Here is a 26,153-nt window from a genome sequence, read left to right on the forward strand (position 1 = left end):
TGGAGAATGAGCTGGACTGCAAATGCGACGATGAGAAATTGGGGTAAAGATCTCAACGCACGATGGACACAATGCACCTTGTAAGGCGCCCTTCCCCAACTGGCTCACTCTTCGGGAAAATTTTGAAGAATGGAGGTCAAACCCTACAGGAGACCATCACATAAAGGCTTAAATGTGTGGAACTCCTTTTAGTCACCTCTTATGACAGGCAGGAATACCCTGGGCCTATTTTAACCCCCGGACCAGCAGGTGGGGGGTGGGGGGGTGGGGGGGGGGGGTGGGGGGGGACGACGACACTGCCTTGGGGAATGTCAGAAATCACTTCTGTTTCACTCAACAACTTTCCATCAATTACTATTAACTGTGAGCTCTCTGACAGGAAATCATGAATCCAGTCACATAAGAGACGATATTCCATAAGCACGCAATTTCATTACAAGCCTCTTTTGTGTTACAGTGTTAAAAGCCTCCTGGAAATCTAGAAATATGGAATCAAATTGAAATCCCTTGTCAATAGCTCTGAACACTTCATGTGTGTAAAGAAATAGTTGTGTTTCCCAAGGACAAGATTTCTAAATCCAGATTGACTGTGTCAATAGACCAGACTCTTTGAGGTAATTCATAACATTCAAACACAATATATGCGCCAAATTCAGGCTGCGTATCAATGTTAATGTGATAAGGGCCTCTGGTATACAGTCAGGACCGGAGGAGGACTTGCTTTTATTAAGTTGATTCACTAATCTGAGGATATCTACTTATAAGGTAATCACATTGGGGGGTGTTCTTGATTTGAATTCTGGAATATTTACTTCGTCTTCTTTGGTGAAGGAATTTCGGAAGGCTGTATTTAGTAACTCTGCTTTGGCAGCACTGTCGTCAATAGTATTTCCACCTATATCACGCAGAGAAGGCATTGATTGTGTCTTGGCACAAGCACACTTTGCATATGACCAAAATTTATAAGGATTTTGTCAGGTTTTGAAACAACGTTTTGTTGTGGAAACTGTTACAAGTATCTTGCATTGAAATCCGCACTAAACTTCAAGCTTCTGCAAAAGATCACCAAAATGGACTCTGGAAACATCAATCATGAGACACCCAACATGTACTTTTCTCACATGACATACTGAAAGCTCGGGATCAAGGCAATCAGATCGATGCAGTATTTCCTGATTTCTGAAAGGCATTTGAATCAGTACGACACCTACACTTCTTGTCAAAAGTATGATCATACTGGGTATCAAGTGAAATTTGTGACTGAATTTAGAACTTCATGGTAGGGATGACGCAGCATGTTATCTTGAATGGAGAATCCTTGTGAGATGTAGAAGTAACTTCAGATGTGGCCCAGAGAAGTGTGTTGGGACCTTGTTGTTCAAATTGTTTATTAATCACCCTGCAGACAATAGTAACATCAGGCTTTTTGCAGGTGATGCAGTTATCTATAATGAAATACTATCTGGAAGAAGCTGCAAAATGTTCTGTCAGGTCTTGATAAGATCAAAGTGGTGCTAAGATTGGCAACTTGCTCTAAACGTTCTATTATATCAATGAGTCACTGTTGGAATTAGCCAACTCATACAAACGCTTACCATCAGCCTTCAAAAGACTAAAATCATGGCGCAGGGAACCACCAACAGTCCACTCATCAGCATTGACGGCAATCCTCTGCAGGTAGTTGATGATTTTATCTACTTGGGATCTATAATATGTAGCAACTTGTCTCTGGACACAGAGTACCAACAGAATTGCAAAAGCATCGGCTGTCATGGGTAGGTCGAAAAACAGAGTAGGGAAGAATGGACTACTCACATTAAAAACTAAACTGCAAGTATATAAAGCTTGTGTTATCAGCACCCTTTTGTATAGCTGTGAGACATGGACAACTCTTGCTAAACACAAATCCTGACTGAACAGCTTCCATCTCTGTTATCTCTGGAGGATCCTTCAGATCTCTTGGAAGGATAGAGTACCCAACACCGAAGTATTACAGCTCGCAAGCACAACCAGCATTCATAAACTCCTGAGCCACTGACATCTAAGGTGGCTGGGACATGTCAGGCACATAGATCCTGAGTGAATACCAAAAATAAAGTTCTGTACGGAGAACTTCGAGAGGGTGCGAGGCCAGTAGGAAGACTGCACCTTCCCTTCAAGGATGTCTGCAAGAGAGATCTGACTAAGGCCAGCATTGAACCAGTCAGTGGGAAAATACAGCTGGTGACCATGGCAAGTGGCGACAAGCTGTGCGAATGTGGTTGAGCTTGCTGAGAATGAACACATGCAAAATGACATCAGGAAGAGGGCAAGACAGAAGGAGAGTGTGGCCTCTGGTGGAAGTCCTCCACATTTAAAGTGCCCAAACTGCAGTAAAGACTGCCACTCTCGAGTGGGACTTTCAGCCATAGCAGATGTTGCAGAGTCTGAACCAACTATGCTACACCATCGTCCTTCGACGTTGGACAGATGCCATTTTAAAACGCTTAGTAGTGATATGAAATGGAATGATAACATATGCACAGTTATTGGTAAAGACTTTGGTTTATTGGTAGAATACTGGGAAAGTGCAATCAGTCTACAAGAGAGATCGCTTATGTATCACTTTTTTACATATCACTTATGTGACTGATTCTAGAATATTGCTCAAGTGCGTAGGACCATACGAGGTGGGACAAACAGGGTATATTGGACAAACAAGGTATATTGAACGTATACAGTGAAGGGCAGCATGAATGGTCAAAGGTTTATTTAATTCATGGGAGAGTGTCACAAAGACACTGAACTGGCAGACTCTTGAATATATATGTAAACAAACGCGAAAAAGTCTATTAACAAAGTTTCAAGAACAGGCTTGAAAGGATTACTCTAGGGATATCTACAACATCCTAGTATTGCTCACACAGGGATGGTGAGGATAAGTTTAGAGTAATTACTGCATGCATAGAGGCATTCAAACAATTATCCTTCCTGTTCTCCACACATGAATGGAATGGATAGAAATCCTAATAACTGGTACAATGGAATGTACCCTCTGTCATGCACCTCACGGTGGTGTGGATCTAGACACAGATATTACACGCTTGCTTCTGTGCAATAGTCACAGTTTCCCTGAATGATTAGTTACCCTAGAATTCGATGCCTTAAGGCATGAGCGAATAAAAATAGGAAAAATAAATCTAGATTTTAACATTGCCATCTCTTTCAGGTTATCATCAGAATCAAAATGTAAGAATGGTTCAAATGGCTCTAAGCACTAAGGGACTTAACATCTGAGGTCATCAGTCCCCCAGACTTAGAACTACTTAAACCTAACTAACCTACAGACATCACACACATCCATGCCCAAGGCAGGATTTGAACCTGCGATCCAGAAAATCTATTTATGCACAGTGTAGGGCATTATCTTCGTTAAGGTACTATGAAACCAAATTAATTCGGGTCAACTGAACTTACCAGTACTGGATATAAACTATGTCCCACAACATACTGTAATGATAATGTGGTGTGTGGCATCATATGAGCACAGACTGAAAGGGAACATAAGACTGAGAATATTTATTCTGTGTCTAGATTATTTTTTGGAATGTAGTTTGTGGTGACAGACAAAACTGTAATGTAACTTGAGGTCTACATTATGTCATGGTTGTGAGTTGGTGATGCAGTATTGAATGCTTCAGTTAACCCATTAATTTTTTTCTGACCCTTAAATGGCACAAAATGCATATACTATATTTATAGATTTATTTATTCCTATTCAAGAATTAATTTATGGTATAGAAGGAGTTCTCAAGGACATATGGTTTCAATTTACTTTTGAAGCTATTACTGCTGTCTGTCAGACATTTTATTTCATCTGGTAATTTGTCGAAAATTTTTATAGCAGCATATTTTACCCCTTTTTGTGCCAAAGATAGGTTGAGTAAAGGATAGTGTAAGTATTTCTTTTTTCTGGTATTATAACCATGAATGTCACTGTTGTTTTTAAACTGGTCCATGTTGTTGAGAACAAACTTCATTAGTGAGTAAATATACTGTGAGGCTGTTGTAAGAATTCCCAATCTTTTCAAAAGATGCCTACAAGATGTATGACTATGAACCCTATACATTATTCTAAGCACTTTTTTCTGAGCAGTGAATACTTTTTGTCTAACTGTTCAGTTACCTCAAAATATTATTCCATATGAAATCAGAGAGTGAAAGTATGCAAAGTATGTTACCTTACTAATTTCTATATCCTCAAAATTGGCAATTATTCTGTTTGCAAAAGTTGCTGAACCTAATTGCTTTAGAAAATCCAAAATATGAATTTTCCAATTAAGATTCTCATCTGTGTGTACACCCAAAAACTTAATCTGCTCTACCCTGTCTGCTAACTTCTGTTGATGTGTTGTATTTAGTGAAGAAACTGTACTTTTTGCAACAGAAAATTGGATGTACTGTGTTTTTTCGAAATTTAGAGCAAGCCCATTTGCAGAAAACCAATTAATGACTTTTCCAAAGACCTTATTTGTATCATTTTCAATTGGATTTTCCTTTACCGGATTAATAACGATGCTTGTATCATCAGCAAACAGTGTCAGTTCAGCTTCCTGTTTCAGATACGAAGGGAGGTCGCCCACATATATCAAGAACAGAAGGGGACTTATGATTGAACCCTGTGGAACATGTAATGTAATTTCACTCCAGTTAGGTGAAATGGCAAATTTATTTAAATCACTTGACCCATATAAGAAAACTTTGTGCTTCCTGTTCTGTAGGTATGACTTAAACCACTCACATGCTACTCCATTTATACCATAGAATTGTAATTTCTGTAACAATGTCATGGTTCACACAATCAAATGCTTTGGACAAGTAACAGAAATTCAGATTCGAAAAGGAATTGAGGTTATGGAGGAAGGCCAGTACAAACAAATCAGGGGGAACGACCATGGGAACCAGAATGGCTCCGTCCTATGCCAACCTCTTTATGGGCCGCATGGAGGAGGCTTTCCTGAAGACCCAACAGCTGCTTCCCCTGGCCTGGTATAGGTTTATAGATGACATCTTTGTGGTCTGGACTCATGGTGAAGAAACACTCATTAATTTCCTCCATAACCTCAATTCTTTTTCGAATCTGAATTTCACCTGGTCCTTCTCCAAAACCCAAGCCACCTTCCTGGATGTTGACCTTCATCTTGTTGAAGCTCACATCCACACCTCTGTCCATATCGAACCCACAAACAAACAACAGTACCTTCACTTTGATAGCTGCCATCCATTCCACATCAAATGCTCCCTTCCCTACAGCCTAGGTATTTGTGGCAAACGTATCTGCTCCAGTGATGAATCCCTCAACAATTACACCAATAACCTGACCAGTGCTTTCCTCTCCCGCAACTATCCTGCAGACCTTGTCCACAAACAGATCTCCCTAGCAATACATTCCTCCCCGTTCAACAACAATGTTCCTACCCCCAGACCACACAGAAGCATCCCCCTTGTCACCCAATATCATCCTGGCCTTGAATACATCAACAAATTACTCCGCCAGGGATATGACTTTCTCAAGTCAACCCCTGAAATGAGATCATCCCTTGAGAAAATTCTCCCCACACCACCCAGAGTTGCCTTTCGTCGCCCCCTCCCCCCCCCCCCCAACCACCTTAACATCCTTGTTAAACCCTACAATATTCCCAGACTACCTTCTCTACCCAGCAGTTCCTACCCCTGTAACCGACCCTGCTGCAAAACCTGCCCCATCCATCCCCCCCACAACCACCTACTCCAGCCCCACTACTGGTAAAACATACACAATCCAAGACAGGGCCACGTGTGAAACTACACATGTCATTTATCAGCTGACATGCCTGCACTGCACAGCCTTTTACATCGGTATGACAACAACTAAACTGGCTGAGCGCATGAATGGACACAGACGAACTGTCCGCCTAGGAGATGTCCAATACCCAGTAGCGGAGCATGCCCTCCAGCATAATTCTAGGGACCTTGGAACCTGCTACACCGTATGTGCCATTTGGCTTCTCCCACCCAACACCAGTCCCTCTGAACTGCGGAGATGGGAACTTGCACTCCAACACATCCTTTCATCCCGCCATCCCCCTGGACTGAACCTACGTTAAACAACCTCACTCCCATTTACTCTTCAGTCTTCTCCTCTTTCCCTTTCCTCTTTAGCCATTCATGCATCTTTCCATCCTACATAGTTGTGTTTATCTTTATACTGTATACCTCTTTGGTTTGAAGCTGGCACAGTACTTATGGTAGAATATCTTTGACTTCCCTCTGACAACCATGCCTCCATCCTTGCTACCCTCCCTGTTTTCCTTTCCCTGTTGCTTCATAACCTGGGTTGTGAGTAACTGAATCCACTTTCACTTCTTCCCTTTCTTTCCCCTCTCTCCTCCCTGATGAAGGAACATTTGTTCCGAAGCTAGGAACGTAAATTTTCGGTTCTGTTTTTTGTGTATCTATCGTCTGTATTGAGCTGAGGTAAGTACTGGTCAGCCCCTCTATCTCTTTGTTAGTTGGTGTTACACTTAGTAATTTTCTTTGGGAAACAATGTTCAAAAAGGGATATAAATTTATCAAGAAATATGTTGCATTTATCATTAGCATTTGGCTCATTATATACATCTCCCCAATTAACATTTCTTAAGCTTTCTTTGAAGTGCTCTATAGATACTGGGTTGAGCGACCTTACACTTTTACTTAATGGTTTCCGAACTGTACACCCTGTTAGGATTTGTAAGTTAATCAGTTGTGCATCATGGTCTGACAATCCATTTACCACAGGGAATGCATGTGTTTGTTTTATATCCTCTTTCTGTACAAATACATTACCTATTAGCGTACCACTGTCTTGAAGTATATGTGTAGGGAAATTGATCACTGAGTCTAAGTTATATGCTGTTAATAACACTTCTAGTTCATTTTTCCTATCAGAATTACATAGTAAGTTTACACTGAAATCACCAAAGATTACTAACTTTTTCTTTTTGTCTGACAGACAGCATAATAGGGAGTCAAACTTTTTTATGAACAGCTCCTAGTCTCCTAATGGGGACCTGTACACTGTTGCTAATATCAATATTACATTATCTAGCTGAAGTTCACATGCACAAACCTCAGTGCTGATCAACACAAAATTTGCTTACTTCTACAGTTTTGCATTTATACCCTTGTTTTATGAAAATGGCAACTCCTCCTTTATCCATTCTAGATCTACAAGTGTAAGATGCTAAATTATACCCACTTATGCTGACACTATCCGTGCCCACAGTTACATGGTGTTCAGACAGAGTGTATCAATTTCATTCTTATTTTTGAGATCATCTAAACGCACTAATAGCTCATCTAATTTATTTTTTATTACCCTGATATTTTGATGAAGTAAGTTGATACTGCCCTTAGCTTTACCCCTATTTACTCTACATGAAGTTTCTTTTATTATATTTATCTTGATTGTCATCTGTCTGGATTTTGGCTTTAACCTAAAAAAACCTGCTGCCTGGACACATTAACCACAGGGATCACCCTTTGTGAGACTGTGGACCCCCTTACAGTTTCTGCTAATAGAGAAGCTAACTTATTTTTCACCATCCTATTCAAGTGCAGGCCATGTGTAGTGTATCCCCACCTACCAATAAAATTTACTGGAACAACACTTATGTGAGATTTTGCCGGTGTCTGGAGCATCCTGTTCAGCTCAGTGTTAACATGCCTTACAGCAGTGTTTACCCAGGGCTGTTTGTGCTCAGTTTCTGCTCCTATTTTATCCAGGTCACTCCTAATACTGTATCTTGGATTCATAGCCAGGCTGTTTCCTGCTCCCCCAAACTACAATTACCTGATCTTCCATCTCAAAGTCCCTGCATAGCTGACCTAAGTTTTCTGTCACCTGAGCTAAGGCTAGCAATTGCTTTCACAAAACTTGTGACCTGGTACTCTGCACCTAATTTCTCCTGAAGCTGCTGGCCCACACCCCTCCCATGACTGCTGCTTATAAGGAGAATGTTTCTTTTCCTATTCTGGTTTGATCCCGACCTGTCTTTTTCTTTAAGCTAATATTCTGCTTCTACCTACTTTCAACTACATCTGGCTGAGGCCCATCCTCCACTTCAGAAAGCAAGCCAAATTGATTTACTAATTGAATTTCTGGAGTTTTTTTCAAGTGTTTCCCTATTTCGCCCTTTGCTTGCTACCTTTCCCCCTGTCCCCAGTCTCTTTTTCCTCCCTTAACCTACATAATTCCAAGTGCGCGTTTTCTAATTCAGCCTTAAGGGCACAAATTTTTACCTCCAGTTCAGCGATTTTTATGTCCTTTCTACATAACCTACACTGCCATGGAAGAGCCTCATTTTCTACCCTCGTTCCCTTGCCACTACATTCTCCCCAATGAAACCATAACTTACAGTCTACACAGAACACCCCCTCTTTCAAATTTCTACGGCAACCACCACATTTGTCACACATGGTTTGATAGACAAACTTAACACAAAAGCAGAGAATAAGTTGGCACAAGACCACAGTAGTTTCGTAACCTGTAGCCTACTAATTCGTAAACAAACACTAATGTAAACATACTTTGTGGGAAAGCTAATATGGAAAAACACTAAGTTCTCCTACATCTTTTGTAACTGCCACGAAAACAAAAAAAGTAATACATAAAAATTAAGGAGACTTGAAAAACACAAAATACACGAGTACAGCATGTGAACTTCAATTGTTAGCAGATGATCCATCCATCAATACCTATACCTTGAGTTATGCTATAGATCTCACTGCACCACAACCATGATTCTGGGTTGCAGAGCAGGGGTGGGGTGAGTGTGGGGGTACTATTTTCATAAACAAACCTCGAACTGATAAACACACAGCCTGCTGCTGTTTGAAGTCTTCCAGAAGCTTTGGTTTACGCTACTGCTGATTCTAGTTATTTCACTCCAACAGATGACAACCATCACTGGCTGCCATATTATATTACTATGTCATACAGCTCTACAAGGGCCCTATTCAAACATTTGCACTTTCAGTACCCTTCATTTACATAAAAAAATGGGTAGGGTGATCAGGTCTAAAAAGCATCATCACAGCTACAATATATGAAACTACGAGCCCTCCCTACACAACAATAAAGAATATCCCATAAACATGTGAGTGACAATAGTAGAATCAGATATAACAACAAATTCTGCAGTGTTATGGATGAAGCAGTGTTGGTAAAGCTCATGCACCATTTTTCTGAAGTGTACAGACAGAAGTTTTCATAATTCCAGTAGTGCTATAGTTTACAGTTCTTGTTTATAGGACAAGCTAATTGTAGACTATGTTACTGAATCACTTATTTTTGTTTGTTTATAAAGTATATACCAAGGGAGAGGCGCAGCGTTACAGAACTGGACTGACAATCAGGAAGACTTGGGTTTTAGCCCTATTCTGTCCACTGTAACTTGGATTTGTCTTTGTTTCCCCATGTTATTGAGGTGATAGCTGGTATGACCTCATTGAAAAGGTCACAGACAACTCCTGACTTCCACCCTTGCCTGGTTCTATTTCATACATTTGCATACATGTGTAAATGTATTTCGTATGTATCTGGCATGTTTTATATTATTAAAACTATGTTAAGCAGTCAATGGGTAAAATTTTACTTACGGTAGTGATGGTGTAATGTACTGATGTTGGCAATAGTCTTTTGTGTTGACCATGAAGTAAATAATTAATGCTGTTCCTGCTCTATGGTTGACAGGCTCTTGTGTGTACCATTTTCCTCTCAGTAAATTATTTATCCTCATAAAGTGAACATTTGATAACAAAACTTTTGCATTAATATCAAGAGATTAACACCAATGTCACAATTTCCAGCATTCAACAGTTGTTGCCAACCTCAGCACATTATGCCGCCACAAGTTAAATTTAATCTGGTCAATAAACGAATAATTAAATCTTGTTCAAACACTTTGTGTTGCATGCAGATTATTTCAGCCATTAATATACACACTGATGCACACCTGGATATTTTTCTTATATCCGCACAATTGGACAGTTCAAAGCAAAACTCAAAAATTTTTTATTATATATAAGTTATTACGCAGTAACAGATTATCTGAATTAAAACATGTAGTGTAATTAAAGTAGCCTGCATTGTAATACATGAGGAAATAATTATAATATGAAATCCAGAATTGTACAGTACTATAAGAAAATTACATAAAGATATAAAACTAATGTAAGATACCTCAAAAATGTGTGTAAATACTAATTTTATGTGTATAAATTGTAGGTATATTGTATTGTATATGATTTTGCTGACGAAATCCACACAGATGTCATCCAAATGAGGTATCACATCCGTACTTATTCCATGATAATTACTCCCACTTAGCACAAAGACCTGCAGCGTTACAGGTCGCAGGTTATCATGACACTGCCATCTCCTCTGCAAACCACTCATTTTTGACATTGCTTAATCTACAATTGTTATAGAAAGGGGATTTTCCTATCATTCTTGATACATGTCCAAGATAGGCTAAATGTTTTTTTTGACACCTTAACTGGTACTCTAGTTACTGTTTCCGGTATATACTGACGCACTTTTATTTTTGCGGTTTTATGCCACTGACAAACTTTTGTCAGCGAAAATAAAAGCTGGCCATCTCTGATCAAGTTAATAAGTAAAATTAAAATGCTTTTTACTGACATAAAATGACAAAGTATCACATTCAGACATGGCCACAGAAGGTTAAATGAATGAGGAGATTGACGAAAACGTACAAAGATTTGCTTCGGGCGACAATACAGGAAGACCATTACACTAAGTACACAGAGATTGCAGTCGACAAGTCATGAAAGGTTTCAAGACAGCGTCTGATTAACAAAAACATTCGAAGTTTAAAAACATATGACTTAAAATACAGCGAAATAAAGAAGCGTCCTTTGGCTGGATTGTAAATAAGTTACCGTACCATCAGCTGTATATTGTTTTCAGTGACACGTCAAGTAATAAACACTTATCAAGAACATAAAGATTAAAAGAAACTTACCATCACGTAAACAGAGACTTGGTGTTACAGCTTTTATTATTTTACAGATCAAAATTTTGAAGGCACCTATGTGCATACTTCCCTTGTCTGTGCTTATTTATTATTATTAAAAATACAATAATTGTTAATATATATTAACGAGCTTTGCATTCATTAGTACATCATTACTGAACTACATCATGCTACCTTAAAACAAATTAACCCAACATTCTGACAACTTCACACAGTTATCGTTCCCTCCCCGACTCAACAAATGGTTAATCTTTGAAGCTTGTATTACAGTGATTGTCTCTGATTTCAGTGTTGATTTGTATCCGAGATAAATTTAAGAGCGCGTAAGCAATATAAAATTTTCTTATACTGCAAAAGATTTATTTAATACATTCTCCAACAGGATCCAGATAAATTTTTCAAGTTGCTCCGGTCTAACTACAATACAATTTGACTGATGAAACTTTAAACTCTTGCATCTGCATACTGGAATATAATTCCACTACTGCGCAGCTATAATAAAATAAAATTAAATCGAAATGTATTCGATGGATGCTCGGTATTGTATTTCTCAGCGCCTGAGGTCATTCTGACGGGATATCAAAATTGAGAAGTTTCTGTCACTCTGTATCTTTGACGCAAATTGTCAAAGGTTTGAAAGCAATGGGCAAAAAGAAACTGCAATGCAATGTATGACGTGTTTGGTTAGTAGATGAGACTGAAACATAAACAAAAACACTTTCGAAGCGTTGTTAAGTGTCAGGTGTAAATTGGTTTCGTTTCGTAATGACCAGCAGATGATAGATCAACTGCTGACAGCAGGTGACGACTTTGGTGGAAGAAAGAATATTTGAGTGTTTTTATTAAGAAACAAGAAATGTCACCGTATTGAGCTAATTGTACATGAGAAATCTGTAATCTGGACGCTATGGCAGAGAGGTAAGAAAATTGTAATTGAGCAACGTTATTTATTAAGTAGGTGTCTTCGTATGAGCTAAGCCTTCTGAGAATTAGGTACGTAGAAACCGTAGATCTATTTCCAGAAAGGTTTGCCACACCGTCTATCTCAGTCTTGAGACATATTCTCCTGTGAACTGAACCTAGCAGAGATTTATATTGAAGACCAGGTTAGTTTCTGTATAGATTTTACCACAATGCAGCCCACACCTTTTCGAAATGTCTTAACACTTTCGTCTGTATTGAAAATTTTCGGTAAGTGTGAAAGAAAATAAATGGTCTAATGTTGGGGAACTATTGAAGTGTGGTCTCCAGATATTCACTTCAACTCTTCTTTTATGCTTCTTTTGATGACAACACTATAGTGCTGGTAACATATGTATTGAACTACAGTCATTGCTAGGCAAGACATTGTTTATGGAGTTCTTAATAAAACCCTACATAATGTGCTGTTTCATATTATCTTGAGGTAATAAATAGTGTCCAGACTGCTGAGTGATCTGTGGGATGGAGTCAGTGAAACTACCACCTTTCAAAGATGCACCCGTTGTTCATCCTTACATGATGATGTCAGCTGTTAGCAGGAAACGCTAGTCTGGCATTGCACACTATTATTTCTCAAAAACAAATCAACACCATTGAACAAAAACCAAGAACCACAACAATAAAATAGGTATTGTCAACCCAGTATACTTGATATCTTACATGATACAACAGTACACCAGGAGAAACACACAGTTTCTGTCTTTACAATTTCTGAACCAAAAATGCTGCAATCACTCTGCATTCTCTTGTGAATGAAGGTCAGCACCAAATATTTTGATGTGTTCCTCAAGACTGAATATTTTCCATCTCTGGTGAATTCCATACCAGCCTTTTGGTAATGGGAAAGCTTAACTGTAACTCCATCACATGCAAATACCTGGAGTTTCACTTTTATGACGTCTGCTGTTCCAATAATTTGGAACTTAAGAAAATGCAGCAATCTGTAAGTTGGGTAAATTGACTGGTGGCATTGAAATTATGTTTGCACTTATACATAATGAATATCAGCATTGAAAATTTAATATAATGGTGAAAACTAGGATAGTAGGCCCTACAGCATATTTTCATGTGTCTATTGATAGTACTGGAATTTCGCCTCCTGAAGGTAAGACTGTCACTGATATTTTAAGTTGGTTATTCTTTATGATGTAATCTTCTGAGAAAATTCAGCAACTGTCACAAGGCTCCTACAAAGAAAATAATTAGGAACATGAGTGTTGCCAAAGAAAGTGTACCTTTCCAAAAGTTACAAAGAAATATAAAAATACTGTCCATTCCCTCCATTTACATATAGTCTATATAAGGTGCTGATTTTCTCGTATAAAATCCAATATACGTTTGACACGTTCTGTATTGTCCACAACTTCAGCAGTCGACACAGAGAGGATTTCTTTCTGGTGCTCACCACTCTGATGTGTGTGTGCTTGGCTGCCACGGAGCCGCAGCTTCTGCAGCATAACTTCCTCTTTCTGTGCTGCAAACCTACACTTTGACTGGCTCTTACCTCCTTTGACGTCCCATTGAATGGTCCTTTTGGTACAAACCCAGCCTGGACTTGGTTCATGATTTTGGTTGTGATTTCCAGTTTCACTCCCAGCACTATTAATGATTACATGGTCGCCATTATTGTGTCTTATCTGCCATCTTTTCCAAATTTTACAGAAGTGTGTGTCATGCAGGGAAGGTTGACAGCTGTGGTGTATACTCTGCCTCTATGCCCTTCCATCCTGCCACGCTTCTTTCTTATTGTCATAGTACAACCAAAACCCAGCATGGTAGCCATCGTGTTGTGGTCAGGGATCATCAGGTATCTGCAAAGTGGTAATCTCCTGACCACACAGGGATCGCACTGTTGGTGCTTGTGCTGCACGCTCCCCATGTATGCCATGGAGTACAAGCTCATTGTTGTTACTATAGCTGGATGGTGACCATGAGGAGAGCCCCGTTTGGAGTGGGTGGCACCATGGCTGTTAGTTCACACATGAAGTGATTTAAACTGTCTCTGTTGCTGATCACATGGCTGCAGCAGTCTCTTTGAATGGAAAAGCCTCATATGATTCAACGAAGTACGATCCCAACATGTTCCCTTCTTGGCCGCGCCATGGAGGGTATGGAAGATCTGCAGGACTAGGCAACAAGGAACACAATCCCCCCCCCCAATACCTAGTCTGTACCAAGACTGACGTTTTGGTCACAAAGCCTTTATCTTTTGTTGTACTCACTGAAGACAAATATGGGGAAGTTGCAGCCATCTCTAAGATGAAGAGTGGTTCCCTCCTGATTAAAACGTCATCTCCTGCCTAGCCACAGGTGCTGTTCTGTCATGAAAAATTGGGTGACATTCCCGTGTTTGTCACTCCCCACAAGAGCCTCAATATGGTCCAAAGTGTCATCTTTCACTGTGCACTGTGATCTTCTTTTGCAATCTGACAATGAGATGCGGACCAACTTAGAGCGATGGGGTGTGCCTGCATCTGTTGTGTCCATGGGTGACCAAGGGAAGAGTTGCTACCGGGGCCTTCAGTTTGGCTTTTGAGGGTGATACATTGCTTGAGAAGATCAAGGTGATGGTCTACCGGTATGATGTGAAACCGTGTGTCCCTTCTCCTATGAGATTCCTCAGGTGTATGAAGTTTGGGCGAACGTCATCTTGTTGCACCGCTAACCCTGTCTGGAGGGATTGTGGACATCCGCTGCACACCAACATTGCTTGAGCCCCTCCCCTATCTCTGTAAACTGCAGCGAGCTCCACTCTCCCAGCTCAGCAGATTACTCCATTATTACGCGTGAGAAGTAAATCCCAAAGTATAAGACCCTGGACAAGTTGGCATATCAAGAGGCCAGAAAAAATATGAGCGTCTTAATCCCAAGCAAATGACACAATCATCCTTTTTGGAATTTAGGTCCCCTCTTGAGTTCTTATAAATTTTCTGATTTTAGTGTGAGCCATACGGGGAAGATCTCCCTCCCTGACATCTATAGTGTGGATTCTTCTCCTCTCTTCCTTCCCCTCTTCCCTCCCTGCCGTAGCTCCTCTCCACCTTGCTAGGTCCCCAGCACGGGTAGCCTATCCGAGTGGTGGGGCTATTGTGTACCCATCGTGCTGAGCCCCCTGACAGCATAGGTTTCACTTTACTGATACCTGACCTGCTCCCTCCCCATGTATGCCAGGGAGTAGTTGCTTGTCTTCCTGGAGCATCGGAACTACCGGCAACAGCCTCGGTGCCATGTGGCCCTTGATGTGGCTGGTTGGTGCCCATGGGGAGAGCCCCTGATCGGAGTGAGTGGTATCAGGGTGGGTGCTAGGCACATGAAGCGTATCAAGCTGTAAAAATCTGGCGTTTCTCAAAAGGCTGTCTCTTCAAATGGTGAAGGATCATTGAATGCTACTTTGTGTGACCCGGCAGCCTTCCCTTCCCTGGCTACACTGTGGAAGGAGGGCCAGGCTTGCTGTTTTGGGATGAAACACTTTCCGCGCTAATTCATCTGTACTAGGATGGACGGGGACACATTCACCACCACAGAGCCATTGTTTTTTGTGGAGAATATTGAGGGCAAGTGTGATGAAGTGGAGTCTCTCAGTAAGATGCGGTCAGGTTCCCTGTTGATCAAAGCGTCTTTTGCCGTCCAGTCTGCAGCTCTTTGTGCTTGTGATCGTCTTTGCAATGTTCCAGTGTCTGTTACATGGTCCAGGGAGTGAGTTTTCGTAGGGATCTCATCCTGCAAACTGATGAGAAACTCTGGGCTAATCTGGAGCTTTGCAGTGTTCATTTTGTTCAGTGTGTGCAGAGGGGTCACATAGACAACTGCTCTGATACGGCACCTCCATTCTGTCTTTCGAGGGGGATACCCTCCCAGGGCAGGTCAAGGTTATGTGCTGCAGATGTGACATGAAGCCGTACATCCCACCATCCATGAGGTGCTTGTATTTTGGGCTTAAGTCTTCCTGCTGTATGGCGGATCCCCTTTGTGGTGACTGTGGACACCCACTCCATGAGGGCCCAGCTTACAAAAGAGGAAAGATGATCTGAGAGTACAAGTCCCTGGATCGCCTGTCTTACACTGAGGCTAACCAGAAATATGAGAGACTTCATCCAGTGTAACTTTCTTCAACTTCTGCGTTTGTTACATCCTTTCGCCCTCCTACCTCTTCCTTTCCCCAGCCCTATCCCTATCCCCATCTCCCTTTCCCCTGCAGTTCCCATGACCTCCCATCCTGGAGCCGCTCCCCCTCCCCGGCCGAAGAAGTGCCCCCCTTCTTTGGCACCTGCTGGTGATAGGGCTCCCCTCCTGGGACCCCTCTCACCGGCAGCCTACTACCACAGCTCGGCCACGAGACACACCATCTGTGTGCCCCAAGGTCACCTGCTCTCTTTTGGTTCCGGATCTTCCAGAAGCCTGTACCCCTCCGTGCCCCACCCTCCTCCACCTCCGAAAGAGAAGAAGGAGGAGGAGGAGGAGGAGAAGAAGAAGAAGAAAAAACTTAAGTTCCAGGACAAGCCGACCCCCCCCCCCCCTTCTCCCTCTGCCCTCTGGTATTGTTGGAGATGCCATCTCCCCACTTGCTACCTGACTCTTGACATCTTATCTGTGGATATCACCCCATCCTTTTTGGTGACAACCACTAACCAAGTAACAAGGCCTCTTGTTGGCTTCTTAATGTCTAACCTGGACTCTCTCCACATGGTAATCTAGTGGAATTGCAATGGATACTATAATCACCTACTGGGAATACAGCGTCTTGTTTCCTCCTATTCTGTGTTCTGTCTTGCTCTTCAAGAAATGCACTTCTGTGATGACCACTCTCCAATGTTTTGTGGTTACCAGGTGTTCTGTCAGAACCGGGCTGGCCTTGGGACAGCATCTGGAGGGGTCTGCACTTTGGTTTGCACCAAAGATCCCCCTTCATACCAGTCTGGAAGAAATAGTGGTTAGAGCCCAAATGACTCCAGCAATCACTGTTTGCAGTGTCTACATCCCTCCAGGTAGGCCATTTCCTTATGTTGAATTGTCTAGCTTAATACAGCAACTTCCACCCTTGTTGCTCCTCCTTGGGGGATTCAGTGCACCCACCCCATGTGGGGCAATGCCACTTCAACAGGTAGAGGTCTCCTAGTTGAACAACTTATTACAGACTGTGATTTGTCTCCCCTCAATGACAGTTCTCTTACCCACTTCAGTGCTGTTAATGGCACCTTTACTGCTGTCGAACTTACGATCTCCTACCCTGCTGTTGTGGCTTCCCTATGCTGGTCACACCATGATGATCTTTGTGACTGTGACCACTTTCAGGTAATTCTATCATTCCCCTGACACCGCCAGGCAGCTGCATGTCAGATGGCCCTTACATACATTGGCGGTGCATTTCGACACCTCTCTCTTGAATTGCATTGATGCGATAATGCAGGGTGTGTCTGCCACTATTCATCATGCTGCTGGCATTGCGCTGTCCCCCTATCCATGGGTCCCTGTCATCATCGACTGGTGCTGTGGTCGATCGAGGACATTTGAGCCACTGTTTAGGACTGTCGATGGGTGCTGCAGCGATTTAAATGACATCCTTCACAGACCAACCCCCTTTCTTTTAAGTGTCTTTGGGCTAAGGCTTACCTTATTAAACAAAGTAAAAAGGAATACTGGGAACGCTACGTTTCCTCCATGGGGATGTATGCCTCTTCCTCGCAGGTTTCATCCAAACTCTGTAGCCTTCTGGGCTGACAGCAACAGTTCACTGTTCAGAATCTTATCCTCCAAGATGCTCTGTGCACTGATCCATTGGTCCTTGCAGAACACCATGCGACACGCTTTGTGATGGTGTCAGCATCCTCTTCCCATCCTCGTACCTTTCTCCAGCATAAACACCGAGTTGAACAGACCCTCTGTTCCATTCCCCACCATACTGAACCTATAATGAACCCTTCACTGAATGGGAATTCTTGCAGGCTCTTACCTCTTCTCATGACACAGCCCCAGTGCTGGATTCCATCCACAACCAGGAGATCCAACACTTGCACGTTACCCAGAGGCAACATCTATTTAGGGTCTTGAACCACATTTGTCTCATGGGTGCTTTCCTGTCCCAATAGTGAGACAGTATAGTTACCCCGGGAAGAACCCAACATCTCTCAGCAGCTATTGCCTGATTAGCCTGACGAATGTACTTCGTAAACTGCTTGAGAGGATGGTTAGCTTCTGATTACATTGGGTGCTCAAATCTCAAGGCATTTTGTCCCCTTGCCAGAGTGGCTTCCTGGAAGGGCGATCTCCAACTGACCATGTATTCAGATTGGAAACAGCAATCTGACAGGCTTTTACCAACCGCCGGCACCTTGTCATGGTCTTTGTTGATAATAAATGAAAAGCACCAGTTTGCTTTTGTTCTACAATATTATTTTTATTGCTAACCGGTTTTCGGCTTACAAGGCCATTTTCAGACATTTACTGAGTATTATCACCAAAGAAGTTAAATGTTAGCAGACAACATTGGAAGAGAAGTAACACATCTAGAGTGAAGTAGAAACATACAGTGAGTAACATCTTTGCAATGAAATAGTAAAAACTGAACAGTACATAAATAACAATGGAGTTGACAGGAAAACCTTTAGCACAAAATAGGAATAGCATGCCTACATAAGTTTCTATTAATAAACAAAACTAATAAAATAAGATAAAATCTTTGTTGATCTACACAAAGCTTACAACACAGCTTGGCATCATCACATTTCACTTACCCTCCATGACTGGGTTTTCGCAGCCCCCTTCCAATTTTTGTCTGTGAATTTTTACCCCATCGGCTCATCCACATTTGAATTGACACTTCACTCAGCACTCCTCAGATTCAGGAGAACAGTATCCCACAAGGTTCTGTGTTAAGTGCCACACTCTTACTCATAGCCATCAATGTGCTTGTAACCTCTGTTGGGTCTGTAGTTACCCTGACATTGTATGTTGACAATTTTTGCATCTGGTGCAGCTCCCACTCGATAGTATCTGCTGAGTGCAGGTTCCAAGGTGCAATCCGACAGACCTCTGTGTGGGCCATCTCCCATGGCTTCCAGTTTTCTCCCTACAAAACACAGGTTATGCATTTTGGTCATTGACCCACTGGACACCCTAATCTGGAACTTTAGTTAGTGTGCAGCTACTCGATGTTGTAGCACATTCCGTTTCTAGAGCCTTATTTTTGATAAAAAGCTGATGTGGCTACCCCATATTCACCACCTGAAGACCACATGCATGTAGCAGCTTAATGCTCTCTGCCTCCTGCCCCCCACACCTTGCAGTGCAGATCTTGCTAGTCTTCTCCATCTTTACCATGCTCATGTCTTGTCCAGACTACATAATGGTTGTCAAGTTTATGGCTCAGTGGCTCTGTCCACTGTGTGAAAATACTTGACCCTGTTCACCATTTCGGGGGTATGTCTCACCACTGTTTTTAGTTGCCTTTTCCTTTCTTTGTTTCCCTTCTCCTCTTGTTCTTCTGCTTTGGCATTTGAGGTTCCTCTCCTCCCTGTGCACACCGGATGGCCAGCCCATGTGTCTGATGCATAATGGTGATTGGGTAACGCATAATTCCCAGCCCTGGGTCAACAGGTAGGGTTCTCATGAACCCCCTGGTACAGGCCAGGCCCAGGTAGAGGTGATTGCCTGAGCTGCTACCTTCCCAAATTGCCAATTGCTCCCATTGTCATGTGTTTGGGAGGTCTGAACAATCACCTAAGTTGGGTGCACCCCCTTGTGAATGGGCCCCCAGTTGGAAGGAGCGTGCCATCGGAGACGCTGGCAATCATGGGGATTTTCTCACAATGAGCCAATCATCTTCACAATCAGTGATTGCAAAACATAAATGGAATGAGGCTAATGATTCAAAGACACTTCCAGCTGCACCATGGTTCCTCGTGGTTTCACACACTGAAGACAGTCAGTCCTTTGCAATGGTAAATTTGTTTATTATTCATAAATGTGTTGATGCAGTTTCCAGCCCTGTGTAATCCTGCTCTCATTTATGGAATGCACTTTACTTTTGGAGATTATTCTGATCCTCAAACACAACTACTACTTGCTGACCTCGCTTCTCCACATCTATCCTGTTCGCATCGAGGCCCATAGAACTTTGAATTCTTCCTGTGGTGTTATTTACACTAGGCTGCTTGATGGTCTGACTAACGCCGAAATCCAATCATACCTCTCTGATCAGGGTGTCATTGCTGTCCATCGGGTGATGAAAAAGGTAGATTCCTCCTTAGTGCTCACCTGCACTCTTTTTCTCATTTTTGTTTTTCTCATTTTTGATATAGAGATCAAAGCAAGCTATCAAATTATCACAGTCTGACCGTACATTCTGAACCCAACGCGCTGCTACCAGTGTCATCATTTCAGACACACTAGAATGTCCTGTCAACACCCAGCCAAATGTGTAACCCGTGGTAGGGATGCACATGAACGTGATTCTCTGCCTCCTCCTCCTCCCCGCTGTATCAACTGCAATGGCGGCCATGCCGCCTCCTCTCAGGATTGTCCCAAGTATCTCGATGAGCAGGCTTTGCAGGATATCCGGGTAAAGGAAAAAGTACCTTACTCAGTCACTCACAAGTTATTGGCTAGTCACAAACTCATTGTTCCCCGTCTGGCACCTATAGTTCTGTTCTTGCTACCTCTCGCTCCCTGAAGGACTTGGCCACACAGACATGCAACTTCAGATTCAGCTCTGAGGTTGTGAAATTGCCCAGTGTCAAGGTAGCATCACCATCCTCTCATCCAGCTGTGCAACAAGTCATGAAACTCTCGCCTCAAGGGGCGAAGCCACTAGCTAAATAACCGGTAGGATGGAAAGGACAAGAGGAGTACTCCTGTGAAAACTTCCAGTGTCCCTCCAGTCAACCGTCTGAGTTCTCCTCGCTAACTAGAAAAGCTCGAAGAAGTCCAACAAAGTCAAACAGTCTTCTCCTTCGCCGACTCAAAGATCCTCTTCGATGGTGTTGCCACGTGATTCCTTAGCCAGGCTAGCCTCTGTGTCGCCGGTGCACAAGGCCAGCCTCTGTGTCTCCGGTGCACACCACCAACCATTTCTCTGCAGCCGTTGAGGTGACACCCCTTCATTTATTCCTCATCATTACTCTCCTCTTATGGAATGTTCACAGCCTTCAGTTCCACAAAGAGGATTTACGGCTGCTTTTAGCATCGCAGCATCACGTAGTACTCTGCCTTAAGGAAACAAAATTGCATCTTCACAACCACTTTGAGCTTTCACATTTCTTTCCGATTTGTTTTGACCTTCCCCCTGAGGTTGGCATTCAACCTCATGGAGTCATCATGCTGCTCATACAGGATTATGTTCATAGTCAACCCATCTCCCTGACTACCCATCTTCAAGCTTTTACAGTTTGCCTTTTCTTTCCTCACCTGACTTTTTCCCTCTGTACCATTTATGTCCCTCTGCCATTTGATGTCACCAGGGCAGACTTCCTTCAGCTTATTGGGCGGCTACCTCCCACATTTCTGCTACTCAGTGATTTTAGTGCGCTTCATCCCCTTTGGGGTTCTGCCAAGACCTGTCAGAGAGGTGGCCTCTTGGCTGCTCTTCTTAATCAACTCAGCGTCTGCTGCCTTAACACTAGAGCACCCACATTCCTTCCTAACTCCTCACACACGTATTCCCATTTGGACCTATCCTTCTGCACTGCCCAGCTTGCCCATCGTCTTGAGTGGTCTGTCCTTTCTAATGCATACTCAAGCGATTGTTTCCCATGTGCTATCCATTCGCTGACTCCTACCCCGTCTTCATGCACACCTAAATGGCAGCTTACTAAGAATGAGATTTTCACTCTGCAGCAGAGTGTGCGCTGGTATGAAACTTCCTGGCAGATTAAAACTGTGTGCCAGGCTGAGACTCGAAAGAAACGAGGTACTGGCAGAAGTAAAGCTGTGGGTTGTGCTTCGGTAGCTCAGTTGGTAGAGCACTTGCCCACAAAAGGCAAAGGTCCCGAGTTTGAGACTTGGCCCGGCACACAGTTTTAATTGGCAGCTTACTAAGACTGACTGGTGGCTTTTCTCCTCCCTGGTGACCTTCGAAGAACAAGATTTCCCTCGTTGATGGCCAGGTGGAATATCTGACAAACGATATCCTAACTGCTGTAGAATGTTCCATTCCTCGCACTTCCTCTTTAACACACCGTGTCCCAGACCCTTGTTGGACTGAGAAATGCCGCAATGCAATTCGTGCACGAAGGTGTGCTCTCCGCATTTTTAACCATCATCCTATGATGGCAAACTCCAGTCATTATAAACAGATGCATGCAAAGTGTTGTCACATTCTTTGCGATAGCAAAAAAGGTAGCTGGATTTCATTCACTAGTTCTTTTAACAGTTCCATCCCATGCTCTGTTGTGTGGGCCAACCTCCGTCAGATCTCTGGGACCAAGATCTATTTGCCAGTTTCAGGCCTGACAGTAGCAGACGATGTCATTGTGGACCCTAATGCTATCTTCAACACCTTGGGCTGCCATTTTGAGGAAATTTCGAGCTCTTCCCACTATCACCCCGCCTTCCTACATCGGAAATGAGTGGAGGAGGATCAGGTGATACCCTTCTGTTCTCAGAATTGTGAGTGCTACAATGTCTCTAAACTGGTGTTCTACGGATCGGAGCGTGGAATGTCAGATCCCTTAATCGGGCAGGTAGGTTAGAAAATTTAAAAAGGGAAATGGATAGGTTAAAGTTAGATATAGTGGGAATTAGTGAAGTTCGGTGGCAGGAGGAACAAGACTTTTGGTCAGGTGATTACAGGGTTATAAATACAAAATCAAATAGGGGTAATGCAGGAGTAGGTTTAATAATGAATAAGAAAATAGGAGTGCGCGTTAGCTACTACAAACAGCATAGTGAACGCATTATTGTGGCCAAGATAGACACGAAGCCCACGCCCACTACAGTAGTACAAGTTTATATGCCAACTAGCTCTGCAGATGATGAAGAAATAGATTAAATGTATGACGAGATAAAAGAAATTATTCAGGTAGTGAAGGGAGACGAAAATTTAATAGTCATGGGTGACTGGAATTCGTCAGTAGGAAAAGGGAGAGAAGGAAACGTAGTAGGTGAATATGGATTTGGGGGAAGAAATGAAAGAGGAAGCCGCCTTGTAGAATTTTGCACAGAGCATGACTTAATCATAGCTATCACTTGGTTCAAGAATCATAAAAGAAGGTTGTATACCTGGAAGAATCCTGGAGATACTAAGAGGTATCAGATAGATTATATAATGGTAAGACAGAGATTTAGGAACCAGGTTTTAAATTGTAAGACATTTCCAGGGGCAGATGTGGATTCTGACCACAATCTATTGGTTATGAACTGCGGATTGAAACTAAAGAAACTGCAAAAAGGTGGGAATTTAAGGAGATGGGACCTGGATAAACTGAAAGAACCAGAGGTTGTAGAGAGCTTCAGGGAGAGCATAAGGGAACAATTGACAGGAATGGGCGAAAGAAATACAGTAGAAGAAGAATGGGTAGCTCTGAGGGATGAAGTAGTGAAGGCAGCAGACAATCAAGTAGGTAGAAAGACGAGGGCTAATAGAAATCCTTGGGTAACAGAAGAAATATTGAATTTAATTGATGAAAGGAGAAAATATAAAAATGCAGTAAATGAAGCAGGCAAAAAGGAATACAAACGTCTCAAAAATGAGATCGACAGGAAGTGCAAAATGGCTAAGCAGGGGTGGCTAGAGGACAAATGTAAGGATGTAGAGGCTTGTCTCACTAGGGGTAAGATAGATACTGCCTACAGGAAAATTAAAGAGACCTTTGGAGAGAAGAGAACCACTTGTATGAATATCAAGAACTCAGATGGCAACCCAGTTCTAAGCAAAGAAGGGAAGGCAGAAAGGTGGAAGGAGTATATAGAGGGTTTATATAAGAGCGATGTGCTCGAGGACAATATTATGGAAATGGAAGAGGATGTAGATGAAGACGAAATGGGAGATAAGATACTGCGTGAAGAGTTTGACAGAGCACTGAAAGACCTGAGTCGAAACAAGGCCCCGGGAGTAGACAACATTCCATTAGATCTACTGATGGCCTTGGGAGAGCCAGTCATGACAAAACTCTACCATCTGGTGAGCAAGCTGTATGAGACAGGCGAAATACCCTCAGACTTCAAGAAGAATATAATAATTCCAATCCAAAAGAAAGCAGGTGTTGACAGATGTGAAAATTACCGAACTATCAGTTTAATAAGTCACAGCTGCAAAATACTAACGCGAATTCTTTACAGAGGAATGGAAAAACTGGTAGAAGCGGACCTCGGGGAAGATCAATTTGGATTCCGTAGAAAGGTTGGAACACGTGAGGCAATACTAACCTTACGACTTATCGTAGAAGAAAGATTAAGAAAAGGCAAACCTACGTTTCTAGCATTTGTAGACATAGAGAAAGCTTTTGACAGTGTTAACTGGAATACTCTCTTTCAAATTCTGAACGTGGCAGGGGTAAAATACAGGGAGCGAAAGGCTATTTACAATTTGTACAGAAACCAGATGGCAGTTATAAGAGTCGAGGGGCATGAAAGGGAAGCAGTGGTTGGGAAGGGAGTGAGACAGGGTTGTAGCCTATCCCCGATGTTATTCAATCTGTATATTGAGCAAGCAGTAAAGGAAACAAAAGAAAAATTCGGAGTAGGTATTAAAATTCATGGAGAAGAAGTAAAAACTTTGAGGTTCGCCGATGACATTGTAATTCTGTCAGAGACAGCAAAGGACTTGGAAGAGCAGTTGAACGGAATGGACAGTGTCTTGAAAGGATATAAGATGAACATCAACAAAAGCAAAACGAGGATAATGGAATGTAGTCAAATTAAATCAGGTGATGCTGAGGGAATTAGATTAGGAAATGAGACACTTAAAGTAGTAAAGGAGTTTTGCTATTTAGGGAGTAAAATAACTGATGATGGTCGAAGTAGAGAGGATATAAAATGTAGACTGGCAATGGCAAGAAAATCGTTTCTGAAGAAGAGAAATTTGTTAACGTCGAGTATAGATTTAAGTGTCAGGAAGTCTTTTCTGAAAGTATTTGTATGGAGTGTAGCCATGTATGGAAGTGAAACATGGACAATAACTAGTTTTGACAAGAAGAGAATAGAAGCTTTCGAAATGTGGTGCTACAGAAGAATGCTGAAGATTAGATGGGTAGATCACGTAGCTAATGAGGAGGTATTGAATAGGATTGGGGAGAAGAGAAGTTTGTGGCACAACTTGACTAGAAGAAGGGATCGGTTGGTAGGACATGTTTTGAGGCATCAAGGGATTACAAATTTGGCATTGGAGGGCAGAGTGGAGGGTAAAAATCGTAGAGGGAGACCAAGAGATGAATACACTAAGCAGATTCAGAAGGATGTAGGTTGCAGTAGGTACTGGGAGATGAAGAAGCTTGCACAGGATAGAGTAACATGGAGAGCTGCATCAAACCAGTCTCAGGACTGAAGACCACAACAACAACAACAACAACAACGTCGCCTTTGCTATGAGGGAGCTAAATCATGCTCTCAGTTCATCCCGATCCTCCACCCCAGTGCCAGACGCCATCCATATTCGGTTGTTGCAGCACCTTTCTCTTACGGGCAACCACTTCCTGCTTAAGATGCACAACTGCATCTGGGCAGAGGGCACATTTCCCGGACGTTGGTGTGAAGCTACCGTCATACACATACATAAGTCTGGTAACGACAAAAACCTTCCTTCCAGCTACTGTCCCATATCTCTCACCAACTGTGTTTGCAAGATGATGGAATGTATGATTCATGCCAGGTTGCTATGGTGGCTTGAGTCTCACAATTTACTAACGACTGCACAGCGTGGATTTTGAGGGCGCTGTTTTGCAGTTGATCATCTCTTTACTTCATCCACTGATGTTATGAATGGTTTTCTGTGGAAATCCCAGACTGTGGCCATGTTTTTTTGCTTTGGAGAAGGCCTGCTACACCTGCTGGAGCCCTCAGGGGCTCAGCATTGATTTTCTGGGTACGGGCTTGGTGACCCTGGGGTTCCTGAGCTGGGGAGTGGTTAGCACAACCAGTCCCCTGTCACCATGAGTCCCTCAGGGGGCTCAGCATTCGTTT

At 42.5% G+C, this 26,153-nt stretch overlaps 2 protein-coding genes across 2 annotated transcripts in view; one reads left to right on the forward strand and one right to left on the reverse strand.

Annotated features, from left to right (window-relative positions):
- LOC124716462 (exportin-6-B) overlaps positions 1-11,286 on the reverse strand; it is a gene marked incomplete in the record, with an annotated part of 329,183 nt that extends 317,897 nt beyond the window's left edge. Inside the window, 1 exon segment of the mRNA XM_047243176.1 lies at positions 11,049-11,286.
- Positions 11,287-11,658: 372 nt separating this feature from the next.
- Positions 11,659-26,153, forward strand: part of LOC124776169 (synergin gamma-like) — a 162,799-nt gene continuing 148,304 nt past the window's right edge. Inside the window, 1 exon segment of the mRNA XM_047251010.1 lies at positions 11,659-11,978. Coding sequence (XP_047106966.1) covers positions 11,968-11,978 — 11 coding nt within the window. The 5' untranslated portion in view covers positions 11,659-11,967.

The sequence above is a fragment of the Schistocerca piceifrons genome, chromosome 1 (genome assembly GCF_021461385.2).
Source record: "Schistocerca piceifrons isolate TAMUIC-IGC-003096 chromosome 1, iqSchPice1.1, whole genome shotgun sequence".
Classification (NCBI taxonomy): Eukaryota; Metazoa; Arthropoda; class Insecta; order Orthoptera; family Acrididae; genus Schistocerca; species Schistocerca piceifrons.